The 27,500-nt window shown below is 37.8% G+C and overlaps 1 protein-coding gene across 4 annotated transcripts in view; it reads left to right on the top strand.

Moving 5' to 3' along the window:
* The window catches only part of LOC101882086 (ras-specific guanine nucleotide-releasing factor RalGPS1-like), a 325,318-nt gene that overhangs the window by 219,168 nt on the left and 78,650 nt on the right, over nucleotides 1-27,500 (top strand). For all 4 annotated transcript variants that reach the window (XM_073951912.1, XM_073951909.1, XM_073951911.1 and 1 more), the window contains exons 9-10: nucleotides 23,946-24,083; nucleotides 27,268-27,361. In XM_073951912.1, coding sequence (XP_073808013.1) covers nucleotides 23,946-24,083; nucleotides 27,268-27,361 — 232 coding nt within the window. The remainder of the gene's footprint in view (nucleotides 1-23,945; nucleotides 24,084-27,267; nucleotides 27,362-27,500) is intronic.

Here is a 27,500-nt window from a genome sequence, read left to right as displayed (position 1 = left end):
TCTGCAGCAGGGGAGCCGTGTCCAGTCCAGAACGGCACCTTTATTGGATTGATTTATGGTTATAGGACATAGGTGGTTGCCAAGCCACTGCCCCTGCTTGCAGAGTTTGTTTATTTATTATGTTTGAGTGGTGATGTGAAAAGCAGCGGCGGCATAATGAGCTTCTTCAGAGGTCATTCAGCTGAGAAACAGCCTGTTATTCTCAGTCCGCTGGCGGTTTAATGTCGCCACATGAGGAGGTCATTATCTGTGGGTTGGTTAATTGGTGGTGTCGCGGTGTCTTTAAGTAACTGAGGTCGAGTAGCTGGGTAATTCTTAACATAACTGAGGTAAAACCAGTGCTTATTTACACGGGTAATGGATCAGAAGTTTGTCTGGATCTGTCAGAACTAATTGACATTTGGAGTTTGAGGCTTCCAGAATATAGACTAAAGAAAAATGATTTATTGGATTTGCTAAACTGTAAAGGTAAGTGGTTGCAAATCAATTTAAATGGGCTGATTTTAACAAATTACTTTGAACATTACTGAATTGAATTTGTTTAAATCCAATCTTTATAAATTGTTTGCAACCACCCAATTTAAAATGAATGATTCCAATGTATAATTTTTTTTCAATGTACTCTGCTCTTTTCTGATTGGTCAGATGATTACTAGAGCTGTGAACCTACACTACTCTCACGGTTCGGTTCGGTTACGATTATCATGCCATCGATTCGGTTCAATTCGATATTTCGGTGCATCACGGTGCATTGACGGTGCTTTCATATTTTCTTCACAGCAGCAGCTCTTGTATTAAAATGTATGAATATATTTATATTTATATGAGCTATTATTTGTAATACAATTGTGTCATTTAATACAAACAGTCAGATATATAAACTGTAACTTTTAAAAAAACGAGCATTTAGCAAATAATATAAACAAATATAAATATCCAGCTCAATTTCTGATCCTTGTCTAGTTCTATTACACCTCTTTGATTGGTTACACCCTCGACAAAAACGGTTGCGATTGGCTCTTGCGCGCTGCGCTCTTCAGATGAATGATAAGCGGCAGGCGGGAGCGGCGATCTCGCAACTGATCTATGATAGACACGTTGGAGAAAACTCTGCAGACACGCGCTCGTTTCTGTATCCAAAAGTAACGCTGTAAAACAGCCGAGAGGAGAAGCCACGCCAGCAGGTCAAATGGGCCACTGTGTGTGTGTGTGTGTGTGTGTGTGTGTGTGTGTGTGTGTGTGTGTGTGTGTGTGTGTGTGTGTGTGTGTGTGTGTGTGTGTGTGTGTGTGTGTGTGTGTGTGTGTGTGTGTGTGTGTGTGTGTGTGTGTGTGTAAGAAAAAGAGAGAGACAGAGGCAGAGCGAGAGAGAGAGAGAGAGAGAGAGAGAGAGAGAGATGGGGTAGGCTACTTTCATTCTCAAACACACACAGTGAAATTGTGCACAGTTCATGAGTATTAAGTAGTTAGAGCGTTGTAAATACTCGCGATCGTCTCCCTCGCGACAGCGCATATGAGGTAAATGACGTTAGTAATAACCGGTTATGATTATTACTGAACCGATACCGAATTTTTCGCGTCTGCATCGCGGTGCATTGAAGAAACGATTAATTTTGACACCCCCAATGATTACTGACATTTTTTTATTATTATTATTTGGTCAGATGACCCTACTTAACACTTGTTTTAATTCAATTTCTTTCCCAGGTTATTAATATGCTATGTCTATTGTTGTTTGTTGTTGTTTAATTACTTTATTACAACTTTTCTCAGAATGAGAATCAGTTTTATTGCCAAGTGTGCTTCACACACACAAGGAATTTGTTTTGGTTACAGAAGCTTCTAGGGTACATAAAATGACAAGTGACAACACAAAATAAATATGAGAAAAAAAAGATGATAAACATTAAACAGAGATTCAGTTAGTCAAAAGATCTGAATGTTGAGTTGTATGTACAGATTTATTATACACTGCAAACTTCGAATTTTTGTCTTGTTTCTAGTCCAAATATCTACAAATTCTTAAATCAAGAAGCATTTTCTAGACAAGCAAAACATATTGTCTTGTTTTAGGATATAATATGCCAAAATAAAGTGAGTTTTTCCTTAAACCAAGCATGTAATCTGCCAATGGGGTAAGGAAAATAATCTTGTTTTTCAGTTTGTGATAAGATTATTTTACTTACCCCATTGGCAGATTACTTTGCTTGGTTTAAGGAAAAACCCACTTTATTTTGGCATATTATTTCTTAAAACAAGACTTAGGGCCCTATCATACACCCGGCGCAATGTGGCGAAAGCCGTGATGCAATTGTTATTTGCAACTTTCAGCTCGGCGCAAGAGTTGTTTTGCACATTTTGTGCCACGCTGTTTAAATAGCAAATGCATTAGCGCTCATATGTGCGCCCATTGGGGTTCTGTAGTCTGTTCTTTAGCACAGAGTGCGCCTCGCTTATATAAATATATATATATATATATATATATATATATATATATATATATATATATATATATATATATATATATATATATATATATATATATAATAAGGATATATATAGGATATAAATATAAAGGATTAAAATATTACAAAACATATTAATTTCTAGCCTACATGAATTTAAAAACCACTGCCTTCATGCCTTTTTCATCTCGGGAGGCTTTTTCAGTTCATTCAATTTGCTTTTGTATAATGATGTTATTATTAGCAGTATTATTTATTATATCCATATTTATATTTGTTTTATTAAAAACAAGCTTAGATTTGTCCACCTGTCAGGTTTTAGACCATATGGGGCGCAGCATGTGTTTTTGTGTTTTGAGTTTTTTGAACACACTTCGTTATTATTGTTCATTTATTCATTTGCTGGAAATTAGAACTGAATTTAGAAATAGTTTTGAAACAAATCTTTGCGCTTAACAAACAAAATTAATTATTTACAGGCTAATTGATGATTGTGCGTACAAGGTTTCCCTTTCCACAAGAGCGAAAGTGAAACTAGATTATGAGATGCCTTATCTCTCATTCTCGCGCTGTAGATACTCCTTTTAACCGTTTTCTTGCTAGTGAAATGCTCAGTTTTTCCACTTACATTTACTTTACGCCATGTAAATAGCAAATGAGCTTTTGGCGCAACGCAACTGGCTCTTAAAGGGAATGGGAGATGAGACTCGGATTGGTTTATTCTCAAAACACACCTATAACTCATTAACAAAATAAACTCAACCCTTTTAGACCATGCGCCACGGTGCAAAGCGGATTTTTCCCTCCTTAAATTAGCAAAAATGGATTCTAACACGCTCTGAAAGCGTTTGCGCTCTGCGCTTTGTGCATGGATCATCAAAATAGACCCCAATATGTTTTGCCTGTCTAGAAAATGCTTCTTAATTTGAGAACTTTTAGATATTTGGACTTGAAACAAGAAAAAAATCTAAGTAAAAAAAGCATTTTTTTTGCAGTGTAAATATACAGGTTATACGGTGCTGTGTATGAATGCGAATGTAGAAAGAATTGCATTGTATATTGATATAAGGTGCTGTGTACAAGTGCGTATGAGAAAGTATTGCACATATTTATTGCACAGTAGGGGAATATTTAACTGTTCATGAGGTAGATGGCCTAAGGAAAGAAACTTTTCCTGTGTCTGGCTGTTTTTGTGCTCCGTGCTCTGTAGCGCCGACCACACGGTAACAGTTGGAGCAGGAAGTGTGCTGGGTGCGAGGCGTCCAGAGTGATTTTGCGAGTCCTTTTACTCACTCTAGAAGAGTACAGTTCTTGAAGCGTAGGAAGGGCAGCGCCAGTGATTCGTTAAGCAGTCCGAACTATTCGCTGTAGTCTACGGAGGTCAGTTTTGGCAGCTGAGCCGAACCAGACGATGATTGAAGTGCAGAGGATGCATTGGATGACAGCTGAGTAGAACTGTACGAGCAGCTCCTGTGGTGGGTTAAACTTCCTCAGCTGGCGCAGGAAGTACAGTCTCTGCTGGGCTTTCATCACAATAGAGTCTATGTGAATGTCACACTTAAGATCCTGAGACATGGTGGTGCCCAGGAACCTGAATGACTCTACTGCAGCCACAGTGCATTATTGAATTGGTCAGATTGTCATACTTTTCAGCCAACTGGGCACATTGCATAAATGGTCTGTTTTATAAAATTACAGCTTATTGCGAGGTCCATGTGACACTGAATGTTAATATTATGAAGGTGGTGTAATAACAACAATAACAGACTCATTAGAAAAAAGGAAGACAATATGTTATGATAAGCACTTGAAGATGAACTCTGGATATCTGGACAAAGCTAGAATGAGCACCACTTTTGCCTTGATATAACAGTAAAAAGCGGGGGAAAGTCAAAGATCTCAAACTTGACACAGCGTCCAAAAAAAACGTGATGCTCGCATCTCAGCCTGCCTGTTGGATATTTCACACTGGATGAAAGATCATCATCTTCAGCTGAACCTCGCAAAAACGGAAATGCTTGTAGTTTCTGCCAACCTGACTCTACACCATAACTTTTCGATCCAGATGGACGGGGCAACCATTACTGCATCCAAAATGGTGAAAAGCCTTGGAGTAACGATTGATGACCAACTAAACTTCTCTGACCACATTTCTAGAACTGCTCGATCGTGCAGATTCGCACTCTATAACATCAGAAAGATCAGACCCTTCTTATCTGAACATGCAGCTCAACTCCTTGTTCAAGCTCTTGTTCTCTCCAAACTGGATTACTGCAACTCTCTACTAGCCGGGCTTCCAGCTAACTCTATCAAGCCTCTTCAGCTGCTCCAGAACGCAGCAGCACGAGTGGTCTTCAATGAACCTAAAAGACCACATGTCACTCCGCTGCTAGTCCGTTTGCACTGGCTGCCAGTTGCTGCTCGCATCAAATTCAAAGCTCTGATGTTTGCCTACAAAGTGACTTCTGGCTTTGCTCCTTCTTATCTGCTCTCACTTCTGCAGATCTATGTTCCCTCCAGAAACTTGCGTTTTGTGAATGAACGTCGCCTCGTGGTTCCATCCTAAAGAGGGAAGAAATCACTTTCCCGAACTCTCACGCAAAATCTGCCCAGTTGGTGGAATGAACTCCCTAACTGCATCAGAACGGCAGAGTCACTCGCTGTCTTCAAGAAACGACTAAAAACTCAACTATTTAGTCTCCACTTCACTTCCTAATCTGCAATTGCCTCTCTGAATATCACACTAACTGTACAAAAAAAAAAAAAAAAAAATATATATATATATATATATATATATATATATATATATATATATATATATATATATATATATATATATACTAATACTACTAATGTTTTCCTTCTTAGACTTTACAGACCTGAAACTTGCCTATAGCACTTATTCATTGTTGCTCTTATAGTTGTGTAAATTGCTTTCTTGTCCTCATTTGTAAGTCGCTTTGGGTCAAAGCGTCTGCTAAATGACTAAATGTAAATGTAAATGTGTAACGCTTCAAAAGACGCAAGTGTAACGGTCAAACATGTCCATTTAACACATGTTTACATTGAAAAGCAATAGAAAAGTAGCGCCTTGGAAAAGAAAAACACATTCTGTGTGAACGTCTACTTATTACTTATGGCCTATTCTCCTCTGCTCTTATTAGTCAGATGGCTTACTCTTCTCTGCACTTATTGGTCAGATGACCCTAAGACGTTTGGAGGTCATTATTTTGTATTAAAGTAACTGAGGTCAAGTAGTTCAATAATTCCTAACATAACTGTGGTAAACCAAGCTGCTTATTTACTTACACAGATAATGGATCAAAGGTTTGTCAGGATCTGTCAGAACTGATTGTAGGCATTGTAGTTTGATGCTTTCAGCAAATGGTGTAGATTAGTTCAAAATGGTTTAAAAATGAAATGCTTAAGGATATATTTGCGCAAGATATTTTAAACTACAAGTATTTTATGGGTTTTGGCAACAGCTGTGTGAAAACAGGTTTTAAAGTGCATGGATTGAAAACAATATCATTATAGTCTCTCTGAAAACTATAAAAATGTGATTTTTGTGGAAGCGGTGAGGTCATGCTCATGTGAATTATGTGTTCAGTCTTTAGGTGTGAGTGAGTACTTGATAACCAAAGCAGAATATGCAGCTTTTTTAGTCATATTTGCAGAGAAAATTGGTTTTTTTAAATGCTGTTGTAAAAAAAAAAAAACTTGGCAACAATTTAACCAATCTGTCTATGGGCTCTATTTTGACGGTCCATGCGCAGAGCATGGAAGTTTCTGATTGGCTAATTGACAACATTTGAGTTAATTGGAGGCACAACTGTAGAATAGTATGAATAGTGACAACATGGGAAAATCAACAAACCAGAATTGACACAAAAGCCAGATTACAATTTGCTAAATTACACTGGGAAAAGACTAATTTCTGGAGACATGTCCTGTGCTCTGATGGAACTAAGATTGAAGTGTTTGGCCATAATGACCAGTGTTACATTTGGAGAATAAAGAGGAAAGCTTACAAGCCTAGAAACACCCTCCCAACTGTGAAGTATGGGGGCGGCAGCATCATGTTGTGGGGCTGTTTTGCTGCAGGAGGGACTGGTCCAATTCACAGCATAGATGGCATCATGAAGAAACAACATTATGTAGAAATACTGAAGCAACATCTCAAGACATCAGCCAGGAAATTAAAACTTGGCCACAAATGGCTCTTCCAAACAGACCATGACCCTGAGCATACTGCCAAATAAGTTAAAACATGCTTTAAGGACATCAGAGTGAATGTTTTGAAGTGGCCATCACAAAGCCCTGATCTCAATCCTATAGAAAATTTGTAAACAGAGTTGAAAAAGCTTGTGCGAGCAAGACAGCCTACAAATCTGACTCAGTTACACCAATTCTGTCAGGAGGAATGGGCCAAAACTACTGCAAACTATTGTGAGAAGCTTGTGGAAGGATACCCAAAACATTTGACCAATGTTATACAGTTTAAAAGCAAAGCTAAAAAAATACCAAGGAAATATCTGTAAACTTTTCGCTGTCTAGAAATTAATAAAACATTCTCAAAAAAAATAAATAAATAAATAAAACCTTCTCTCATTATTCTGGCATTTAGCAAATGTGAATCATTTAGGTGATCCTAATTGACTTAAAATAGGAAACGTTTAGTGTGATTTACCATCAGACATCTTTTAAAAACTGTGTATGTTCCTTAATTTAGAGTGAATGTAAACTTCTGGTTTCAACTGTTCATGTTTACAATGAAAAACACTAGAAAAGTGGCATGTTGGAGAGGAAAAACGCATTCTGTGTGAACGGCCCCTACTTAATATTGTGTAATTATTTTGGTGGTCAAAATGGTATCAATGTGTGGATGTCAAATAGACATAGATAAAATAGATCCACCTTTTGATGTCTCTTTGACATTAAGATGCCTGCTGGTGCCCGCATACTGCTTTCAGTAAATACTATTTATATGAACTCTCTGGCAACAACCAATAAAACACATACAAATAAGTCATAAATGTTTGTTTTCTTAAGTCAGTGGAAGAGGAATCATCATTTACGGCTAACACTCCTTACAGACTGAGAATCTGTGCAATGTGAAAAGTCACTCTAAGCAGAACAGCATGGCTCCTCTCGATGCATTTTCTCCACCAAATCTGTTGTGTGACTCATGTGATAAGATTTTTAAGTGTTTACATGAAGATGCTACAGCCACAAAAACAAACCACTCCATCATGTCCTGCAGACGCTCGCTCTGTGTTCATGCAGACGCTGGCGGGACGGAGCTGATAATTGCACATCAGGATGATAATGCCTTCTGACAGGAGCTCATGCTTTTAAATTGCTTGTTTAATTGGCTCTCTTAAACGTGATTGGCCAGAAAAGAACATGATGTTCCTTCTGTCTTCTTTTGCTTGAGTTTTGGAGTAGCATTTGTGTGATACAGTGCAGGCTATTCCCAGATGGATGGAAGGATGGATGGATGGAGGGATGGATGGATGGTTGTATGGATGGATGGATTGATTGATTGATTGATTGATTGATTGATCAGCATGTTATGTGAATTTTAGAAGTAATTTTACTGAATACAGGACTTCTTTATTATGTACACTTCTCTGAAGGTCTGTGTCTTATTAATTTTTTAAGGTGTTGTCCAAATCATTTGGAAAAAAAAAACTTTCAAAACAATGTACATCATCTTTTTTGTGTTGTGTTTTTTGTTTTGCTTTGCTTTGCTTTTTTGTGGGTGGTTTTTGTGTGTGTGTGTGTGTGTGTGTGTGTGTGTGTGTGTGTGTGTGTGTGTGTGTGTGTGTGTGTGTGTGTGTGTGTTTTTTGTTTTGTTTTTTGTGTTGTGTTTTGTTTTGTTTTGTTTTTTTGTGTTTTTGTGTTTTGTTTAGTTTTTTGTTTTGTTGTGTTGTTTTTTGTTTTGTTTTTTGCTTTGTTTTGTTTTAATTTGTTTTTGTTTTTTTATGCTTTTGTTTTTTGTGTTTTATTTTCTGTTTTGTTTTGTTTTTTGTTAGTTTTTTTGTGCTGTGTTTAGTTTTTTGTGTTTTGTTTAGTTTTGTTTTTTGCTTTGTTTTGTTGTTTTTTGTATTGTTTTTGTGTTTTTGTTTTTTGTGTTTTTTGCGTTTTGTTTTTTGTATTTTATTTAGTTGTTTTGTTGTGTTGTGTTTTTTGTGATTTTGTTTTTGTTTTTTTGTTTTTTGTTTTGTTTTTTTGTGTTTTTTGTGTTTTGTTTTGTTTTTTGTGTTGTGTTGTGTTTTGTTTTATTTTTTGTTTTGTGTTTGATTTGTTTTTTGTGTTTGCTTTGTTTTTGTGTTTTGTTTTTGTTTAGTTTTTTAGTTTTTTATTGATTTTTATTTATTTTTTAAACATGACAAGTTTGCAAATCAGATTAAAATGTCTGGATATACTGATCAGAGATCAATTCGTGTATTGTGAAAGACATTTATCCATCCTCAATCTTGATCAGCAATGCAGGGGTTGGCTGGTGGCACAGCAGCATAATGACATCATCTGATTAATATTCAATTATCCATGTGGGCAAAATTACATAAAATTCGTAGTAAACAGTTTATTAAATATGATACTCAATAACTTTCCACACTTGTTGTGAGCTGCAGGCTTTACACTTTCATATGTCAAGAGTATTTAGCAATTTATTTAGTTTTACATTTAGTGCAGAATGTTTTTATTATAGTAGCCTATAGGACTAATTAAGTTTCTTAATAAATGGCTACTTAAATAAATTTGGCATTTAAAAAAAGCATTTTAATATCAGTAAAGGTGTCTGCAACTGTTGCAAGGCGTTAAATCACCGACATATTAGCTGTCAAAAACTGTTCATGACCTGCATAAATTATTGTTCCTTCCTTAAAAAACAAATAAACAAAAAACAAGAATATTGTCTTTAATCATACACAAATTGTACTAAAGCTGGGTCGGTACCTTAAAATAGTATGTGTTTGTATCTAAAAAAGTTCTTTAATAAATGTTCTCTTTTTTCTACTTTTTTGTCTCTTTTTTTGACAGCTTTTGTACTTTTATTTTGCAGTGTAGATTGCATGTTTTGTATATAGTTTTAAAGTTTTTTTTTTTTACTATTTTACCAATTTCCCCAGTGTATATAATCTATAGGTTACTACTGTAAGAAAATATGAACATTCAGTATATACTTTTAGAGCTACCAGACCTGTTGCAATGACACAAACTCTCAGATGAGTTGGATCAGTTGGGCCAAGTCAAATCTTTAATAACCAAATCCAGCTAATTGAGTAATCCCCATACGAAGAACAGACCCTTCTTTTGTTTTGTGTTTTGTTTTTAGCTCATTTCCGGCCTTCCAAACAAAAGTTCCATGTTGTTTTGCTTTGTTTTGTGTATTTTGTTTTGTTTACTATTTTTTGGCTCCATTCCTGTCTTCCATATTAAAAGTCCTGTTTTGTATTTTGTTTACTTTAGTTTTGTTTTTAGCTTATTTCCTGTCTTCCATATTAAAAGTCCTGTTTTGTATTTTGTTTAGTTTAGTTTAGTTTTGTTTTTAGCTTATTTCTGGTCTTCCATGTTAAAAGTCCTGTTTTGTATTTTGTTTACTTTAGTTTTGTTTTTAGCTTATTTCCTGTCTTCCATGTTAAAAGTCATGTTTTGTATTTTGTTTAGTTTTGTTTTGTTTTGTTTTTAGCTTATTTCCTGTCTTCCATATTAAGTCATGTTTTGTATTTTGTTTAGTTTTGTTTTGTTTTGTTTTTAGCTTATTTCCTGTCTTCCATATTAAGTCATGTTTTGTATTTTGTTTAGTTTTGTTTTGTTTTGTTTTTAGCTTATTTCCTGTCTTCCATATTAAAAGTCATGTTTTGTATTTTGTTTTTAGCTCATTTCTTGTCTTCCATGTTAAAAGTCCTGTTTTGTATTTTGTTTAGTTTAGTTTTGTTTTTAGCTAAATTCCTGTCTTCCATACTAACGTCCTGTTTTGTTTAGCTTTATGTGTTTTGACTTTGTTTTGGCTCATTTTCTGGCTGTAGTTTCTTCCATACTAAAAGTCCTGTTGCTTATAATCATGTTTAAAGATCCTTAAGTCCTTACTTGCATATCAGTATTTCCTAGTTTATTGATGATCTGTATATTGCTGTGTTTTCAGTGTTGTTTCGCTTTATGTATTTGGTCGTGGCTGTCAGTATTTACAGATGATTGAGTGCCATATGAATAATTCATCATTTTATTTGCCATGGGTACCTGACTATGCATAACACATCCCGACAGAGTGTATAATAAAGCTTAGAATAAAAAGGAAGAATCAGTCTTCATTGCAGACCATCGTTTGTGTCCAAGATAGTAACTTATACAGACGTGTAGCTATAAAACACATCCGACAAAGAGCAGAGGAACAAACCCAGAGCTCATCGCATGTAAAAGATCAGACCTGGAAGAAAACCACTTGGCTACTTGGTGAACTTTGCTTTAGCACGTTTTCAGAGTCTCCATGGGCAGACGGACTCTGATTGTGTAATAAAAACAACACATGATGCAGAGCTGTGCGCTCCAAGGTGAATGTTGCAACAGAAGGAAGAACTGTGATGTGCTGTTGGTTTTCAGCATGTGCTTTAAGGCTCTGTGGAAGACGAGGGTTATGTAAGATGCCACACTGCTGCCTTTTAAGGGCACCAGAGAGCTGTTTAGTCTGAACATCTCATCGACGAGTCCTTCATCAGCTTTTCTTTTGGAAAAACTAAAGATGAATTCAAACAAAATGCACTCAGGAGACTTAAGGTGAGGGGTAAACTCAGTTGGGTGTTTGTGCAACATGTCTATACTTTCCCACAAGCCTCAAACCATGCTGTCAAACAAAGTTTTCTGTGTTGATGTTTAGTGCAGATTGTGCATCTCATGCAACCTAGAGCCTTGAATTACAAGAAGATAGCTCACCTTGCTCAATGAGCATCAGCAAATGGGTTGTGCTTTCATGGTGTTGCGTTGACATCAGTTTTTATCTCACATGACTTGGTATTTTATCGAATTTGTAGACGTCAGAGAGCTGATATGAATATGCGGGAGACTTGCAGAGTTTCCAGGAGAGGGCATACTGTTGTACACTAGATAGAAGCCATCACTCCACTCGTGTCACAGCAACTCATAACTTTGTATATACAATGGTTGCACTTGCAACAAATGGCCTGTTGTCACTGACTGGTACTGGACGGTTCGGTATGGGTCACCTTAATCAGGCTTCCGTTTCCACTGCCTAAAGCCTGGTTTATACTTCTGCGTCAAGTGACCGGCATAACCCACGGCGCATGCAACGCGTGTAGCTGTGCATTTATACTTCTGCGCGCTGTCTCTGTGGGTCTGCATTAACACTTCCGAAACGCTAGTTGGCAGTGAGGTGTAAATGTTCCTCTGTGTCGAGTTTCTTCAGTGCTGTTTTGCTTTTCCTGAACACTTCCGGGATGTACACATTGAAAAAGTTGTTTTTAACCAGGTTAACAAGTTCTTAAACTTCAGGGGGTGTTTAGACAATTGTCAATCTGGTTTCAGAGCACATCACAGTACAGAGAGTGCTCTTATAAAGATAATCAATGATATACGCCTAAATACAGATTCAGGTAAAATAACAGTGCTGGTATTGTTGGATCTCAGTGCTGCATTTGACACTGTCGATCACAGCATACTTCTGGATAGGCTGGAAAACTGGGTTGGGCTGTCTGGCACGGTCCTCAAATGGTTCAGATCTTACCTTAAAGGTAGAGGTTACCATGTCAGTATAGGTGATCATAGGTCGAGGTGGACACCCATGACATGTGGAGTCCCACAAGGCTCGATTCTGGCACCTCTCCTGTTCAACCTTTACATGCTCCCTCTGAGCCAAATAATGAGAAAGAACCAAATCTCCTACCACAGCTATGCTGATGACACTCAGATCTACCTAGCCTTACTGCCTAATGACTACAGCCCCATTGACACCCTCTGCCAATGCATTGATGAAATGAGCAATTGGATGTGCCAAAACTTTCTTCAGTTAAACAAAGAGAAAACTGAAGTCATTGCGTTTGGGAACAGAGATGAGGTTCTCAAGGTAAATGCGTACCTTGGCACTAGGGGTCAAACGACAAAAAATAAGGTCAAGAATCTTGGTGTGACTCTTGAGTAAGATCTGAGTTTTAACAGTCATGTCAAAGCAGTCAGTAAATCAGCATACTATCATCTCAAAAACATTGCAAGAATCAGATGCTTTGTTTCTAGTGAAGATTTAGAGAAACTTGTTCATGCTTTTATCAGCAGCAGGGTGGATTACTGTAATGGACTCCTCACTGGTCTTCCTAAAAAGACAGTCAGACAGTTGCAGCTCATCCAGAACGCTGGAGCCAGAATTCTAACCAGAACCAGAAAATCAGAGCACATCACACCTGTCCTCAGGTCTTTACACTGGCTGCCAGTTACATTCAGAATAGATTTTAAAGTATTATTACTGGTCTATAAATCACTAAATGGCCTAGGACCTAAATACATCACAGATATGCTCACTGAATACAAACCTAACAGATCACTCAGATCATTAGGATCATATAAACTAGAAGTTCCAAGAGCTCAGTCAAAGCAGGGTGAATCGGCTTTTAGCCACTATGCCCCTCGCTGCTGGAATCAGCTTCCAGAAATAATCAGATGTGCTCCAACATTAGGCACATTCACATCAAGACTGAAACACATCTGTTAAGCTGTGCCTTTACTGAATGAGCACTGTGCTGCGTCCGACAGATTGCACTATCATGTTTTTCTCTTCTTCTTCATTCTTTTATATCACATTTTACCTGTTTTTATGTTTTGTTTTGTTTTTACGCATTTTTATTATTTGTTTTTATTTTTATTTTACTTGTTTTTTTTTTATTCATGTTTATGTAAAGCACTTTGAATTGCCATTGTGTATGAAATGTGCTATATAAATAAACTTGCCTTGCCTTGCCTTGCCTTACAAGCGGCTCAAACTCGCTCATTTTGAGGCGGGAACCGGCGGACGTGCAACAACTTTAACTGTGAGGTAAACACAAAACAAAACTTTCCATCCGGAGCTCCTTCACGGGACTCCACACTTGTAAACAATCGCTCCATCAGGCTCGCGCCATTCACGCGGCTCTCGGTCCCGCCCAAACTCGTCAGCGCTACCAAGCCGACCAATCACGGAGCTTGCGCTACGCGTGGTTGCGATGTGTAGTTACATTATTTGAGAGGTGCTCGTCAGTGACGCAGACGGCCACGGCGAAGGGCAATACGTCAGCGCTGTAGCATACGCCGGCGTTTGACGCAGAAGTATAAATCAGCCTTAAAGGGTACCAAGGGCAACAATTTGATGGGTGTGGTGCATGACAGAAAGTTTCAGTTTACGCCATTCTCGCTCGAGGAAATGTAAAAGTAAAGCTGTATGGGTCGTTCACATATCATATGAGAAGCACTTCTCACAAAACAGGTGCTTTAGGCCCTGTTTACACTGCCAGTTAAATGTGACCCAATTCCGATTTGTTGCTCATACGTGACACAGATTGGATCTGCTCTATGACCGTGTAAACATGAAAAAAGCGCATGCATTCGGATATTCAGAGATGGGTTTCAGGCCTCCTTCTTATGTGGAAATAAATCAGATATGTGACAATGCGACTGTCATGTAAACAGGCAGATCGGATTTACTGAGTTGTTCCGTTCTGTACATCATTAAACTTGCGACAATGTGGTGCGTCTTCGCGGATTAAAGGTTCAGGACACCCTGGACAACTTTTTTTTTTTATATTAACAGATGTGTGTGTGTTGAGCATCAGTTAAGACAATGTTAGCACCTGTCAGCTTTAATTGTGGGGAGAACTGGATAATTTTGAGCTTTTGTCTGCTAATTTCAGCTTCCGGGTTTAAAATGATTTTTGGGGAAGATCAAAATCGGCGCAGAACTGCAAGTGCAATGATGGCGCGTCGGTTTCTCATTATTATTCATAGCGGAGTTTTCTTATCCTATGAGAAGAGCCGGCTGTTTAATTATTCATGAGAGCACGTGCTTTCCGAAGGCAGACCTGCCAGTTTCAAGCAAGCTGAGAGACACGGATCAACGGCACGCAGTAGCCGTTCATGAAGGCTCGTATGTGTTTGTTTCCATGATCCACGGGGTTTGTTGCATGTTTTTTCCCCGCGATCTTGTCAGGGCCGATCATACAGCAAAGCTGTGTGTGTGCTGCAAGCATTTTTGTCGGGAGAGCAGTATGAGAATTAGAGAATGGCGGACGTTGACTTTTATCAGGAGTTCGTTCACATTCAGACACATAAATAGGCAGGTCAGGAGACCTGCTGCACTGAGTCTGCATTCAGATCTATAATTTAGACCCGGGGATCGAGGGAGAGTCCTCAATTATAGTGTTTACCTGAACACACTTATCTTTATAATTATTTAAATTGTGGTTATGTGTTTATGAAATTACGAATAACAAATGTAGCAGGGCATTAAATTACTGTTTATTTCTTTGCATTTTACCTTTGTGAACTATAAACTCATGCGTCTCCTCACGGTTTGTCTCATTTTGTGAGCTAACTGTCAACAAAAGTTGTTCGCTCCACTTTCTCCCCTACTGGCCACGCCCACTCCTGTCCTTTGCTCGCGGAGCTCCACGCCCATTAATCATGCATCTTTTGAAAAAATTCTGAAGTAGACTTTTACCGAAAGTGGGGGGTGTCATGGCCCTTTAATGACGTAGGAGGAAGAGCGTGTGTGGAGATGCCGACGCAGTAAACAACATCAGAGGAAACAAAGAGGGGGAAAGTGGTCAGTCGCCACTTAGTTCCCACTTAGATATGCTTGGCATTTATAGCAGGTTTGGCATGCTGTCCCGGGAGAGAACTCTGAGCTCGGAGATATTTGAGCCCAGGGCTCCCGCCCAGTCAATAAGCATATCACGGGATCCGAGATCAGGTAGTTCTCGATAGCTCCCCCTTTAGAAAATGAAGGAAAAGGAGGAGAGGGGGTGGAAGGGGGGATTCTTCCAAAAAGAAGAGCAATAAGGAGAAAGTGATCCATTTATAGTAAACTAGGATCACTCTGATTGGATTATTACTGATTACGCATGAGTGGCCAGCAGTGCTCAATTATATCACGTGCTCCTCTCGAAATTAGTTTATGTTAACTTCACTTTGCTCCCACCAGACCCGAGATCTCTCAATAAATATTTCAAATTAATTGCGTGCGTTAACAAGCTAATTTTAACAGCTCTAATATGAACACATAAAGATCTTTACAGTCTCTGATATGTTGCCAATTACAGAAGAACTACACACAGCAGACATTTAGTCCTTGTTTAGATGCGGAGTCACTGATTGGATCCAAGACCAGCGACATGATGATCCCAAGGATTTCATATCCGGGACCAGGCCATATCCTGAGCTGCTGCTGCGCTGATGGTCGTGGGGAGTGGAGAACATGAGTCTGATTCCAGCGACGCTCCAGGGACAGACGAGTCTTCGCTGAGGCCATCTTCCAGCCTAAACCACGACGAATGAAGTTCTGCACAAGACTTTTGGCCAGCGGAGAAATTAAAATGGTCGTGCCCAACTGTGTCTGGTTCTCTCAAGGTTTTTTTTTCTTCACTCCCATCAGGTGAAGTTTTTTTTCCCTCTCCGCTGTCGCCACTGCCTCGCATGGTTCAGGATTGGTAGAGCTACGCATCGATGAATTTGCTCTTCAGTGTTTGAACTCTCAGTAATGATTAAATCACACTGAACTGAGCTAAACTGAACTGAACTGAACTTAAACACTAAAACCTGAACCACACTGTTCCAGTTACTGAGCCACACTGTTCCAGTTACTATGACCATTTATGTGAAGCTGCTTTGACACAATCTACATTGTAAAAGCGCTATACAAATAAAGCTGAATTGAATTGAATTGAATAGATTCAAAAGCAACACAACAAATAGCCCACTGTCAGTGCAAACCTCTCATCTGCATCTTAAATCTTAAATCTTCGCCAGCTCATGTAACCTCTGTTAGAAAGTAATTTTGTCATTCCCAGTTCATAATAGTCTAAAAGGTGATGATGAACATGGCAGGTTGTTCTTGATTCAGGTTTCTGAAACAATTTGCTCCTTTGTTTTGTCTGGCTTCTCCTTTGTACCCTTTGACAGTGGAAATGGCCATAAAAGCATACCAAACCAAACCGTACCACTCAGTGGAAACGGGCCAAAAGACACCACATGCACCAATACACTGTAAACAAAGGGCACACCACATCTCTCTATATTTTAGCTACTGTGATGTTCCCACACATCATTGCCCTCCGCACATGTTGTAGAGCTGCTTGTGTATAATATATGGGAGCATATATGTGCTTCCTCTGCATGTAAACTCATAAACAAACACTTCGTTTGTTCATGAGATCGGCTGTATGAGCGTCTACCAATCAAGTCAGGCAATGTTATTATCAGCCTACACCGATCTCCAGCCGATCCATCAGAGCATCTCGAATAAATACATATCCCATTGCCTTTACAGATTTATGAAACCCTCGAGTACTTTTTTTTAGATTTTAACAGATTTGAATGTGTTGAGCATCAGTTAGGACAATGTTAGCACCTGTCAGCTTTAATTGTGGGGAAAACTGGGTAATTGTTGTCAACTACTTTCAGCTTCCGGGTTTAAAATGATTTTTGAGGTGGATTTCTCGAGACGGTCTTTAACAGATTTTTAATGAGACGGTTTCTCATTATTATTCATAGTGGAGTTTTCTTATCCTATGAGAAGAGCCGGCTTCTTAATTATTCATGAGAGCACGTGCTTTCTGAACACAAAGCAGACCTGGCTGCCAGTGCCAAGCTCAGCTGTAAAATCCTATATTGATGACTGTCCGCAGACCCACGGCATGCAGTTTAGCTGTTCATAAAGGGTCGTATGTGTTTGTTTCCATGATTCACTGGGTTTGTTGCATGTTTTTCCCCGCGATCCTGCAGGACCGATACAGCAAAGTTGTGTGTGTGCTGCAAGCATTTTAGTCGGGAGAGCAGTACGAGAATTGCAGAATGGCGGACGTTGTCTTCTATCAGGAGTTTGTTCACATTTAGACACATCGCCGTGCTGCTGTGTTCGCCTAAATCCTCCAGATTACCAGCAGGGCTAATGGTTAAAATAGACAAGGCAAGAGACCTGCTGCACTGAGTCTGCATTCAGACCTGGGGATTCAGACTTGGGATGGAGGGAAAAGTCCTCATTTATAGTGTCCACGCCCACTCCTGCCCTTTGCTCATGGAGCTCCACGCCCACTATGATGCATCTTTTGAAAAAAATCAGAGGTGGACCTGAACCGAAAGTGGGGGGTGTTATTTCCCTTTAAGGACAAGTTACATTCACATGGGCTATTATATCATGTGCTTTTATATTATAACTACATTATAAAGGGCTGTGTGTGTTTGCATGTGTTGTATGCGCTTGAAAACTGACTGACTTTGGCCAAATGCTGAAATAGAGTTGCTGGTGTTTCCTGGCGTCATTGTGATGTTAAGTGCTGATGATGTCATCATGTAGATCAAGCCATAATGTGACTCAGATCCAGTTGAGGTCACATCTGTGTGTGTGTGTGTGTGTGTGTGTGTGTGTGTGTGTGTGTGTGTGTGTGTGTGTGTGTGTGTGTGTGTGTGTGTGTGTGTGCTTGCATGCGTGCGTGTGTGTGTGAGTGATTGAACTGGATGTGTGGAGATGTTGTTGAAATATTTAGCTGCTGTAGTTGAAATAACTGTTTGATTATTTATCTATCTATCTATCTATCTATCTATCTATCTATCATCCATCCATCCATCCATCCATCCATCCATCCATCCATCCATCCATCCATCCATCCATCCATCCATCCATCCATCCATCCATCCATCCATCCATCCATCCATCCATCGTTCTAAATATCTATATAACATCCTTATCTATGGTTTTATCATTCTATAGCTCTGTCATTCTACTTTTTATTCCATTCATCTGTCTTACTATAATTAATGTTGTTTGTTGTTTCATTCACTCAACCATCCATCTATCCCACCATTTTGCTGGTTTTGTTTTTATAGATTCATCCATAACAGTGATTTTTATCCCTCCATCTATTTGACAGACATGCTTGTATGTTTATCGGTTAGATTGCCTGCAAAGATTCTCAGCAAAATTTTAAAAATTTGAATCCAAATTCTGATTATATTAATTTTTACAATAGCATCAGAACAACTTAAAATATATTGAAACTGAGGCAAGTTTAAAACTGGGTGCAACTCCTACACATTTCACATTATACTTTTTTTCAGTACCTTGATTAAAATCTGAAAATCTGCACTATAATTTCATCATGTTTGTTTGGTTAATTTTATTCCATTATGATGGAATAATAGATTGTGTCAATGTCTAAATAAATATAGAGATAACATATATATTTTATTCTATCAATCTTGCTATGCATTTGTTTTTTATTATTATTATCATTATTATTATTATTATTATTATTATTATTTATTGTTGTTGTTGTTGTTGTGTGTTTTTAAAAGTGTAATTTTGGAGTTCAAATATGTTTAATAAATGACTGAAACATTATAAATGTATTCATAAAAGCCTATTATTATCTGTTTTTCTACACTGTAAAAAGCAGTTAGTTGAATTAAAGTGACTTAAAGACATAAAGTGAGTAAACCCATTACCTTAAAATTATGTAAATGAACTGTATGTGCATAATTATTTAAAAAATAAAAGTCTACTTAACAGTTCCAAGTTACAATGGACCTATTTTTCTTACAATGGATTTTCTTTATTTAAGTAAACTCAACTTTTTGCTTGTAAATACATGTAAATTTAAAGTACAATACATTGACTCTATTGATATAAGCAACTTGACAAAACTTTGACTGTCTTTGTTTTGGTTCTTTCAACCCGTCCACTGCCATTTCAGCCAATTATATTCCAGCACCCCGGGTTTCCTTAGTGGAAAACAGCACATTTGATTTCGTCAGTCAGGAAGGAGTTTAAAGCCAGTTGTGCAATACCTAGTTCAACCACTGGGTGTCAAACATTCATACTGCACCTTCAGGCAGAGCAACTAGCTGCACAATTTTTTTGGATTGTCTCAACTTTTTATCCAAATACTGCACTTGGCTCGATTTAAATTCAATCAAGTTGCCTTACAATTTTTAGTTGGGTCATCTTTTCTTTTTCTTAAATTTTTACAGTGTAACTAATCATTTTTACAGTGTATCCGAATAACGAAAGCAGTTTTTTCTAATAGAGTTTCTGTTGCTGTGTCACTCATCCGGGCCATTGATTTAAACATCGATTGAAGAGATTTACAGTGATCTGCAATTAGGCTGTTTGCACCACACAAAACACAACAGCAATTTAAATACAGCCATTCAGAATCACAGAATATGTGCACTCACTGCACTCCAACACAATAATAAGGTTTATAATCCAATTAGTACATATTAAACCTCTTTAACATCATTAAATGTGCATGCTTACTCCTGTTGGTGTCATCAATCTGGCAACCTGAACTGGCGTGTTTCAAACCAGTTGTGCAATACCTAATCCAACTACTAGGTGTCAAACATACATACTCCACCTTCAAACAGAGCACCTTGCTGCACCACTCTTTTAAATTGACTCAACTTTTAATCCAAGTACTGCACTTGACTCGATTTAAGTTTCATCAAGTTGAGTCATCTTTTCTTTTTCTTTATTTTTTACAGTGTAACTAATGGTTTTTACAGTGTATCCGAATAACGAAAGCAGTTTTTTCTAATAGAGTTTCTGTTGCTGTGTCACTCGTCCGTGCCATTGATTTAAACATCGCTTGAAGAGATTCACATTGATCAGAAATAAGACTGTTTGCACCACACGAAACACAACAGCAATTTAAATACAGCCATTCAGAATCACAGAATATGTGCACTCACTGCACTCCAACACAATAATAAGGTTTATAATCCAATTAGTACATATTAAACCTCTTTAAGGTCATTAAATGTGCATGCTTACTCCTGTTGGTGTCATCAATCTGGCAACCTGCACTTGCGTGTTTTAAACCAGTTGTGCAATACCTAGTCCAACCACTAGGTGTCAAACATACATACTCCACCTTCAAACAGTGCAACTTGCTGCACCACTTTTTTGGATTGACTCAACTTTTAATCCAAGTACTGCACTTGACTCGATTTAAGTTTCATCAAGTTGCCTTATGATTTTTAGTTGAGTCAACTTTTCATTTTCTTTATTTTTTACTGTGTAACTAATGGTTTTTAAAGTGTATCCGAATAACGAAAGCAGTTTTTTCTAAGAGAGTTTCTGTTGCTTGTGTCACTCATCCGGACCATTGATTGAAACATCACCTGAAGAGATTAACAGTGATCGGCAATTAGACTGTTTGCACCATACGAAACAACAGCAATTTAAATACAGCCATTCAGAATCACAGAATATGTGCACTCACTGCACTCCAACAAAATAATAAGGTTTATAATCTAATTAGTACATATTAAACCTCTTTAACATTATTAAATGTGCATGCTTACTCCTGTTGGTGTCATCAATCTGGCAACCTTTTAAACCAGTTGTGCAATACCTAGTTTAACCACTGGGTGTCAAACATACATACTGCACCTTCTAACAGAGCAACTTGCTGCACCACTTTTTTGGATTGACTCAACTTTTAATCCAAGTACTGCACTTGACTCGATTTAAGTTTCATCAAGTTGAGTCATCTTCTGTTTCTTTATTTTTTTTCAGTGTAACTAATGGTTTTTACAGTGTATCCGAATAACGAAAGCAGTTTTTTCTTGTAGACTTTCTCCTGCTGTGTCACTCATCCGGGCCATTGATTTAAACATCACTTGTGTTTACATCACACAAACTCTTCATTTTTCTAGATGAGCTTTTAGTTTTGGTGTGGACAGGCAACCCTGAAGCAGTTTATGCAGAGCGCCATAAATAACCCGACGGATTAAACAAACCTTCCTGGTCATTTGCTCAAATAATGCTCTTCTAATCATTACCAGCGCTCAGTCTCTCCTCTACAGAGTTACGAGCAGGAGTTTGGTCATGTGCCTTGTTTTATACATTAGTTTGATTTATGCTTTTATTAGATTGCAAGGACTTCCTCTCTCGACTTGAATCCAGCCATGTGGTTTCCATTCAGACTTTTTATATGCTGGAGTACCAGCCACTTTTTCCCCACTGCATGAATCAGTACAGAAGATAAACTTGGTGTTTTTATGTTGAAAGATTGATCACGTTTGATCTCATCTTAGAAAACTACTGTTTCTAGTCATTGTATTTGCACAAAGGTCAGTGCTATACATTATGCAGACAAACAAGTGCAATATGTAAGACTCTGTTTCCATTATTTTAAGATAATAAAACAAAATCTCTACATTTTATTTTTCTATTTTACAGTATTTACAAATAAAAGCCTATTTCAACCTCATGCTACAAAAATGCAATAAAATAAGTTGAAATTGAAACTTCATTCATTCAATTTCCAAGATTTTCAAATGTGTTGTTTGAAATAAATGTATGCAAATATTTATAAATTATATTGAAATGAAAACACCCCCAATTTTTTTTATTTAAATGATGTCACCTTAATTAATTATTAAATACAAATATACATCAATTTCCACCATATAAAATCATGCTTACAAAAAACTATAAATTAAGTTGAAATCAGGGGTGCGTTTCCCAAACAACGACGTAACTCGTGGCTGAACTATCATGGTACGATGCATTATTTGGAAAAAGAACAATGTAGTGACGAGTGTTTCCCAAAACGCATAGTTTCTCTGTTGCTTTAACCATGTTAGTTATCTAATGTTAGTAGCTCTAAATGAGAAAAACTCCATCATTTCTTTGTGTAAATGATATTGTTTTTTACGCACACGCATGAAAATAAAGTCCAATATTAGTTTTGGTAAAAAACATGCACTCACTTTCCATATTAACTTAAGTGTATGTAAATGGCACATATAGGGTCTGTGTGTCCTTTAATAATATTATTGAGAAGTTGAACATTACATATTCTATTCTATAACATCAAATCACTTACAAAAGCTAACACGTATTCTAATATCATATATAAATCATATAAATAAATAATGAGGCTATTTATTATAAATATATTTACTTTAAAAATAATATTAATAATATTTATTACTATTATAATTATAATTATTATTATTATTATTATTATTAAGTAGGATATTGTTTATTGTTTATTTTTTATTTTATTGAAAAGTCTACTTTTACAATTTGACACATGTAAACCACTGCAGAAATGTGCTAACCAGCAGGCCCATGTCACATACAATATAGATACTTAATAAATAACCCACTATAAATTAAAATAATGAACGTATGCTTTTTGTTTTCACAAGCTTTGGAGACGTAACTTAACTTCCGCTTTTAAATAATGGGTCACCTATAGCTTTCGACATGAGGCTGTGTTCAAAATGACATCAATGTTTTCAAAGTGCACTGTGAAGGTAGCACAACTGTAAACATGAAGATCACTAAAACTGGAGTGTAAACATAGTTTGAAAGCAAATTACACCTAAAAGATGACTCTAATGCTTTTTTATTTTTAATCATTCCAACTTTGAATGCTAGAATGTTCTAAATGAATAGGGCATAGGGGGGATAAGTGGGAATAAAACACAGCCAGGAACTATGTTTCTAACTACAGCTCCAGAGGTGTAGTTTCAAGTGCTCAAGTTTGCGACGCAGTTTGGGAATGTTCATTGGAACGTCGGATTTGGAATATGGCAAATCAACTAACTATGTTTGTAGCGACGGAACTTGCTACCTTATTTGGCTAACAATAGCTTTGGGAAACGCACCCCAGGACAATTACTCATTCATTCATGCATTCAATTTCAAAGATTTTCCAATGTGTTTGTTGAGATAAATCTATGCAAATATTTATAAATGATATCTGAAAACAACCTAAACACCTTAAATATTTATTTAAATGATTGTACCCTTATTATTTATTAAATACAAAAAGAGACCAATTTCCACCATAATAAATCATGCTTTGATTAATAATGAGAATAAGAATAATAAGTTCACAATTAAGACAGATTTTCAATATTACTAGATAAAAAAAAAATCTAATTTAAGAGATGAAAACATGTGTAGTACATTCATTCATTCATTTTCTTTTTGGCTTAGTCCCTTTCCACTTGCATAATAATGAAAGTAAAAAGAAATATTTTCATTAAACTTTTTCATAGCTATAAAGTATCTTCTAGCTCAACTTGATTTTACCTTTATGATTTATTAGTAGCCATTATTTATTTATTTATTTGTTTGTTTGTTTGTTTGTTTGTTTGTTACAAGCCTTTAAATAAATATTTTTTCCTCCATCTTTTCACAGCCTAAATGTTCACATGACTAACCCCATAAATAACATTGATCTGTGATTTGTGTTTCAGGGATCTACCTGCTGGACATCATCTACATCGACTCGGCCTATCCAGCATCTGAAAGCATCATCGAGACGGAGCAGAGAGCCAATCAGATGAACAACATCCTGCGGGTGATCTCTGACCTCCAGATGTCCTGCACATACGGTCAGATTCAGATTGATATTCCTGTATGTGCAAAAAACCTATATACAGTGGATTTGGAAAGTATTGATAGCGCTACACCTTTTCCACATGTTTTTTTTTTTTTTTTAATGCTACAGCCTTATTCCAAAATGGATTAAATTCATTTATTTCCTTAACATTATACACACAATACCCCATAATGACAATGTGAAAAAGAGTTTTTGAATCTGTTGCCAATTTATTACAAATAAAAAAGCTGTAAATTCACATGCACATCAGTATTCACAGCCTTTGGCATGAAGCTCTAAATTGAGCTCAGGTACATTCAGTTTCCACTGATCATTCTTGAGAAGTTGCAGCAGCTTCATTGGAGTTCACCTGTGCTCAATTCAGTTAATTGGACATGATTTGAAAAGGCATACACCTGTCTATATACGGGCCCAGGGTTGACAGTCCATGTCAAAGCACAAACCAAGCATGAAGACAAAGGAATTGTCTGTAGACCTCTGAGACAGGATTGTCTCGGGGCACAAGGCTGGGGAAGGTTACAGAAACATTTCTGCTGCTCTGAAAGTTCCAATGCGGCCTTCATCATCTGTAAGTGGAAGATGTTTGGAACCACCAGGACTCTTCCGAGAGCTGGCCGGCCATCTAAGCTGAGTGATCGAGGGAGAAGGGCCCTAGTCAGGGAGGTGATAAAAAATGCGATGATCACTCTGTCTGAGCTTCAGCGTTCATCTGTGGAGAGAAGAGAACCTTACAGCAATCCACCAATCAGGCCTGTATGGTAGAGCGGCCAGACGGAAGCCACTCCTGCCTGGAATTTGCCAAAAGGCATCTGAAGGACTCTCAGACCATCAGAAACTAAATACTCTGGTCTGATGAGACTAAAATAGATCTCTTTGGAGTGAATGCCAGGCGTTACGTTTGGAGAAAACCAGGCACCGCTCATCACCAGGCTAATACCATCTATACAGTGAAAGATGCTGGTGTTGGCATTATGCTGTGGGGATATTTTTCAGGAGCAGCAACTGGAAGACTAGTCAGGATAGAGGGAAAGATGAATGCAGCAATGTACAGAGACATCCTGAAGGAAAACCTGCTTCAGAGTGCTCTTGACCTCAGACTGGGGCGACGCTTCATCTTCCAGCAGGACAATAACCCAAAGCACGCCACCAAAATATCAATGGAGTGGCTCCACAACAAGTCTGTGAATATTCTTGTGTGGTCCAGCCAGAGCCCAGACCTAAATCCTATTGAACATCTCTGGAGAGATCTGAAAATGGCTGTACACCGTCATTTTCCATCCAACCTGATAGAGCTTGAAAGGTACTGCAAAGAGGAATGGGCAAAAATTCCCAAACACAAGTGTGCCAAGCTTGTGGCATCATTTTCAAAAAGACTTGAAGCTGTAATGGGGTATCCTTGTTCAAGCTCTTGTTCTCTCCAAACTGGATTACTGCAACTCTCTACTAGCTGGGCTTCCAGCTAACTCTATCAAGCCTCTTCAACTGCTCCAGAATGCAGCAGCACGAGTGGTCTTCAATGAACCTAAACGAGCACATGTCACTCCGCTGCTAGTCCGTTTGCACTGGCTGCCAGTTGCTGCTCGCATCAAATTCAAAACTCTGATGTTTGCCTACAAAGCGACTTCTGGCTTTGCACCTTCTTATCTGCACTCACTTCTGCAGATCTATGTGCCCTCCAGAAACTTGCGTTCTGTGAATGAACGTCGCCTCGTGGTTCCATCCCAAAGAGGGAAAAAATCACTTTCGCGAACGCTCACGCTAAATCTGCCCAGTTGGTGGAATGAACTCCCTAACTGCATCAGAACAGCAGAGTCACTCACTATTTTCAAGAAACGACTAAAAACTCAACTATTTAGTCTCCACTTCACTTCCTAATCTGCAATTGCCTCTTTGAATATCACACTAACTGTACAAAAAAAAAAAAAATCTACTAATACTTCCCTTCTTAGACTTTACAGACCTGAAACTTGCCTTTAGTACTTATTCATTGTTGCTCTTAGTTGTGTAAATTGCTTCCTTGTCCTCATTTGTAAGTCGCTCTGGATAAAAGCGTCTGCTAAATGACTAAATGTAAATGTAAATATGCCGAAGCATGCTAATAGGACTTTTAATTTGCCAGTAACCTGGGTTAAGCGCTTCCGGCGAATTGAATGGCAATGCAAAATCCGGTGCGTTTAAGGTCTGTTTTCTTTAAAAATCAGCGATCTCCAATAGCTGAGTGATATCCGATTTAAAGTGGGTCTCAGATTGTACAAGAAGCACTGCATTAAATTACATTTCCCCCGCCATATCTTTATAATATAAGCATTGATTTTTCCCCAGTATATTCAATGGAACTTCTGCGTTAGCCTGCCGATTCTGAAGGGCGTGTGCGAGTAAACGTCTTTTTGTCTTGTTTTACGCTTGAGCAACTAAATAAATGCTAACGTTTATTTAACTGAATGTATTTTAATCACATTATAACATCGATGCTGTATAAGGAACCATATAAAATGGAAAAAAGTTCACAATAACAGGTCACCGGAAGTGTATCAGCATGGGAACAGCACTAGCTCGGCATATACCCTGTTGCTGCCAAAGGTGCATCAACAAAGTATTGAGCAAAGGCTGTGAATACTGATGTACAAGTGATTAACATCAATAAAAACAAAACACATTGTCATTATGGGGGATTGTGTGTAGAATGTTGAGGAAATAAATGTAATTAGTCCATTTTGGAATAAGGCTGTAACATAAACAAATGTGGAAATAGTGAAGTACCACTAATATTTTTTACCAGCCAAAATGGTTTGAAGCAGGGGTGCCTAAACTTTTTCTTATAAAGGGCCAAAAACTAAATTTCACAGAGAGTCATGGGCCAAAGGTCATTTGAATCAAACGACTATATGTTACACTAATGTTGCCATGGGTAATTGCCTAAATTATTTCATAATATCAATAATAAACAGAAAACATTGCGTTAAATCATATCAACTTATGCAATGTAACGTATTGCAACAAAAGCCATTAGTTAATAATTCAGGAGGGCTAATTATCCTGACTTCAACTGTACTTAATGTTATAGTATAAGCATGCGAATCTGAACGCAGAAGGGGGCTAATCATTTTGTAGACAACTGTACACGTGTGTATATGTCCATGCAGTCATCTGACCTTTGACCCCTGCGTCTCTCACAGATCACCTCGTGACGCTCCCGCATGTGCAGAAGTATCTGATGTCCGTCCGCTACATCGAGGAGCTCCAGAAGTTTGTGGAAGACGACAACTTCAAGTAAGTGGAGTCTCCAAGGTAAACCCTACACTGTTTTAAACACAGTAATGACTTTAGCAGGACACATGGAGGGCACAAGCCCAAAGAGAGGGCCAACTGGTGGACAAACCGATGATTTAGGGCTCAGCGAACAGGAAAG

The sequence above is a fragment of the Danio rerio genome, chromosome 5, assembly GCF_049306965.1.
Source record: "Danio rerio strain Tuebingen ecotype United States chromosome 5, GRCz12tu, whole genome shotgun sequence".
Classification (NCBI taxonomy): domain Eukaryota; kingdom Metazoa; phylum Chordata; class Actinopteri; order Cypriniformes; family Danionidae; genus Danio; species Danio rerio.
The sequence above is the reverse complement of the archived record's forward strand: the minus strand, read 5'-3'. Positions and strand labels throughout refer to the sequence as shown.